Genomic DNA, 4,621 nt, shown 5'->3' with positions numbered 1-4,621 from the left:
ATAAAACTAAACTCACTCTTATGGCAGACTTTCAAGTGTCACACATTCGACTGAGCACACCTTCATGTGGCTAGTTTTACACCATTTAACTGAGCACACCTTCAGATGGGCACACCTTCACATGGCTGACAACACGTGCCGCAGAGAACACCTTCAGATGGGCACACCTTCACATGGCTGACAACACGTGCCGCAGAGCACACCTTCAGATGGCCACACCTTCACATGGCTGACAACACGTGCCGCAGAGCACACCTTCAGATGGACACACCTTCACATGGCTGACAACACTTGCCGCAGAGAACACCTTCAGATGGGCACACCTTCATATGGTTGACAACACGTGTCGCAGAGTACACCTTCAGATGGATATACCTTCACATGGCTGACAACACGTGCCGCTGGAAACACATTCACATGGACACAAATGTATATGGCTGACAACACGTGCCGCAGAGCACACCTTTAGATGGCTGCTTGCAAACATCGTGCTGAACATACTTTAATGTGTACCTGTGCTTTAGTGGTTTCCAGCCTAATACACCAATCTACGTTTGCACATTTCGAAATTTTAGAGACTTTTAAAGGTGGTCAAATTGTGTGCGTGTACTCAAAGGAAGTTGGAGATGTTTTATAGAAGATAAATGTCATTTAATGCTTAAACTGTGACTAAAATTACTTCATTCATTTAGTCCATCGGTTAAGAGAAAATTATATTATTTGTCTTTCAATTAAAAAATGCCGGTATTGTTTGTCTTTCGTCTTCCACTGAATAAACTGACTGTCCGTCTGTCACAGGAAGCTGAAGACCATCTGATTCTCCCATATCATTGTCATTAATCTATTAATACTTATAAACTCGTGGACATTCGTGTTGGAATTGGTGATCGGCAACTCATGCTTTAGGCGACTAAATGGATCGGATGGTCAGGCTCTCTGACTTGGTCGGCAAATGTCATCGTATCCGAATTGCGTAGATCGATGCTTACGTTGTTGATCACTAGATTGTGTAGTCCAAACTCGATTATTTACAGACCGCCGTCATATAGTATGAATATTGCTGAGTGCGGCGTTAAACAACCAACATTATGCAGATATATGAACTAAACGGATGCTCCTCGGCTTCGTTTGGTATTTTGTTGATGGAGCTGTTGTGTGTTTAGCTCAAAGCGTCAGTAAAATTACATTTGAGGCATGAGAACATACATAGCAACATGTCAAGACTTCCTTGTATTTCTGGGCTCAACTAAAACTTGTTGTAAGGCAAATTGTCCTCAGAGTCCACAGCCAGGTTCTCCTGGGATCTGTCATCCTTGCAGTACTTCCAGAACAGGAAGGTGACGGGTGCCGTCATCAGCGCCGGGATGAGGGCAAACACAATCATATACATCCAAACTCGACTTTTGCACGTAGACCACATGTCGATTCTGTCATGCAGGCCATTACCTCCATTGTGGTACACCACGTTCATGTGAGGGCTGAGGGAAATGTCCAGTGAACACGGCTTGTCGCTAGGACGGTAGGAGCAGTGGGATGTGGCAGAACTGACGTCATAGAGTGTCCGAGTTATGTACACATTGACGTTCACGACAATGACGTAGTTTGAAGTGGAGTAATACATGAAATAGTAATCGTCACTCTGTGAAACGTCCAGCGTGTAAGTGAAGGTTGGAGAGGTGACATGAGATGCAAGGTAACATCCATTACAGCTTCCTTTGTTGTCAATCCACGCCTGAAGATTGGAGCTTCCTTTTATGATGAATACTGATATAAGTTCGTCCCCGGATGAAACCACGACGGCTTTAGAACCTTTCAGGAGATAGAACCCCCAGTATGTGTTTGTATCTCCTGTCATGGAAGTGAAATATGATGTATTGAACTGCTCGATCTTGCTGGGATCCACCACCGGTTCTCTGTCAAACGTGTAGGCTTCGAAAGGATCGCTGGAGTTGAGAGTGAGGCTCTGACAGAAGGCGTTGTTGACCTGGTCCTGTACTTTGCGCATGTCTGTTGGTGCAGCCTGGAACTTGTTGGTGCCGAGGACGTTGATGCTGATGAGAAGTCCAGTGGTGATGACGGCAGTGGCAACATAGATCCAGAGGAGGGCGATGCGGAGGTAGCGGGACATCTTCCTGATGCAGAGGAGGATGCTGGCGATGTTGATGATGCAGCAGATGCTGTCCACACAGCAGTCGCTGCGTCCCTCTGAGCTGTGGTGATGGAGATGCATTCCCCATATACCGCCTCCTCCTCCCAATCCTCCACTTAACCCTCTTCCCCCACCGCCCAAACCGTGGGTCATCCTGGAAAAAACGTGGTACGTATTAAACATTACGATACTGCACGTAGATATTTAGGGTGTCCCTAAACTTCAGACAGATTGAAAAGCAAAAACAAATGTATGAAAATGTCTCTTTGACATACGAAATTTATATGGTATGAAAACATTGACAAAATATTATTGAACTTAACAGTAATACCCGTAATGCAACTTGCTTTTGTATTTTGTATTTTGTTTTTTTATATATGAACAACAAATAACCACGTGGTATATGTGCGAATACACGTTCTCAGTAAACTACGGATTCTAGGACTTTTCCAGGGGTTGAGTCCCATGCAGGATTCGAACCCACACTGTAAAAGAAAGGCCTTAATCGCCAACACACAAAGTCTGCGATCTCGACTCAACCATCTTGGCATTCAAAAAGATGGAAGTCTGAGCGGGTCAGCATCGGTTTACGCTATGGCAATACGATGACATGTACAACGTCTGCAGTAACGCCCTCTCTCGATCCGGCTGAAGGACATGTATGAAGTATTGAACATAACTTGGACCATCGGGGGTGAAATCAAAGCTGTGATATGCAGCGTTACAATACAGGCTCACAACCAAATGTAAACAGTCTAGTCAGGCACAAGCAAAGCTGACACCTACCTTTAAATCAGTATTTCAACACGAAGTAAAACTTTCAGCAGTACAATATCGGTATGTGACAGCGACCTACTTATCTGCTCCTGTCGTTGCTGTTGGTGTGATAATATATATTACGACACAGCCTACCGCTACGTGACCTGTTATCACCCGACAGCTGCATGTCACGTAACGTGAAATATTCGCTTGGGTTTTACCCACTTGGGCTATGACGCCATTACTCGTGAATATACACGTCAATGCTGAGAAGGAAATGCACATCACATGCAATGACTCTTACATGGGCGATTGTGTGGTGCCAGACAACTTGAGGAGAAGATGATAATGATTTAGACGGGATTCATCATCATAACTACGTCGATTTTTATGGTGATGATGGTGGGGATAATGATGTTTATGATTTCGATTATCTTGATGTTAACGATAATGATAACTGCATGTGAGTTGGATTGGTACTAGCATGTACTAGTTACGTGGATATGTGCCCTATATAAATATTCTATGATGATGAAAACCCCAAAACCTGGGTTAGATTCCCCATGCCGATGCAATGTGTAAAGCCCATTTCTGATGTTCCCCGTGAATAGCTGCAAAAATTACTGATGCCGCTTAAAGCAACACTCACTCACCCCCACCCCCCAACACACACACATACCATCGTAATATTGCCCATAGCACTAGCCGCGAGCAGCATGGCGAGCGAGTAAGGGAGAGAGCGAAGTACCCGACATATGGCTGAGAGATAACGGGTTTACTGAAGGTACAGTACAACCAGAAATTATTGAGAAATTAAGATTGTAATCTTTTTAAAAAACATCACTCATTACTCACGTATTAAATGTGAATATTAGCAGCACATAACTCCAGATTCAAAGACAGGTTAACAGTTAGTATTTTGTCAAGTCACCATGGGCAGCAATGCAGGCTCCAATGCAGCGGGGTCCATGCTGTCCCAATATCGGACCACCTCTTCTTTCATTTCAGCAATATTTGTCAGATTTTTCTTATTGACACTTTCCTTCATAAGTCCTCAACCATTTTCTATTGGATTTAGGTCAGGGCTATAGCTTGGCCAATCTAATAATGGGTCCGAAACCAGACCTGTGCATGCTTTGAACGATGTTTGGGTTGTTGTCCTGCTGGAAATTCCAAAGCTTTCCATAGAACACGTGAGCAGATGGAAGTAAATGTCCCCCGAGAATCTCTGTGTACCGCTCACTGTTCATATTCCCTTCAAATACACAGACGGGCGTTGCCCCTAACACAGATATGCCACCCCGCACGTTAAATTTCGGACTGTACTTTGGGCGCTGATACAAAGGTTTTTCAGTTTGTTTGGTCCAGAATTTCAGTGTATTAGGAAACAGCCACACAGGACTTTCATCTGAGAATATCACATTGTCCCAGTTAAAATGTCTATGCTGTAAGTACCAGTTCAACCTTCGCTCCTTTTGTTCAGGTTTCATGATCGGTGATGGAATTCCTCGACTTTTCTGCCAACCCATTGCATGAAGCTCAGTTTTAATTGTCTCCTTACAGACAGCCAAAGTTCCTCTATTAATCATATCCAGCCTTAAGTTTTCTAAACTCCTTCGTTTCTTTTTAGAAACAAGAATACCAAGCCGCCTCTAGTCACCGACAGTCAATTTTCTGGGCCTACCTGCGCCTCCCTGGTGCTCCATATTTTTT

General features: G+C 44.1%; 1 protein-coding gene across 1 annotated transcript; it reads right to left on the bottom strand.

Annotated features, from left to right (window-relative positions):
* Positions 1 to 616: 616 nt before the first annotated feature.
* LOC124272592 lies at positions 617 to 3,016 on the bottom strand. Its single transcript, XM_046707794.1, has 2 exons — positions 2,936 to 3,016; positions 617 to 2,303 (listed from the first exon to the last, which is right to left on the bottom strand). Exon 2 carries the CDS (start codon positions 2,300 to 2,302, stop codon positions 1,247 to 1,249), a length of 1,056 nt encoding a protein of 351 aa, XP_046563750.1. The 5' UTR covers position 2,303; positions 2,936 to 3,016; the 3' UTR covers positions 617 to 1,246.
* Positions 3,017 to 4,621: the final 1,605 nt, after the last annotated feature.

This window comes from Haliotis rubra, unplaced genomic scaffold (genome assembly GCF_003918875.1).
Source record: "Haliotis rubra isolate DU_JTF1 unplaced genomic scaffold, ASM391887v1 Scf1707, whole genome shotgun sequence".
In the NCBI taxonomy this organism is placed as follows: Eukaryota; Metazoa; Mollusca; class Gastropoda; order Lepetellida; family Haliotidae; genus Haliotis; species Haliotis rubra.
Note: the sequence above shows the minus strand (reverse complement) of the source record. Positions and strands in the feature narration are given on the sequence as shown.

Coding starts and splice junctions, on each gene's coding strand:
- LOC124272592 (XM_046707794.1), bottom strand. CDS start 2,302: ATGACCCACGGTTTGGGCGGTGGGGGAAGAGGGTTAAGTGGAGGATTG.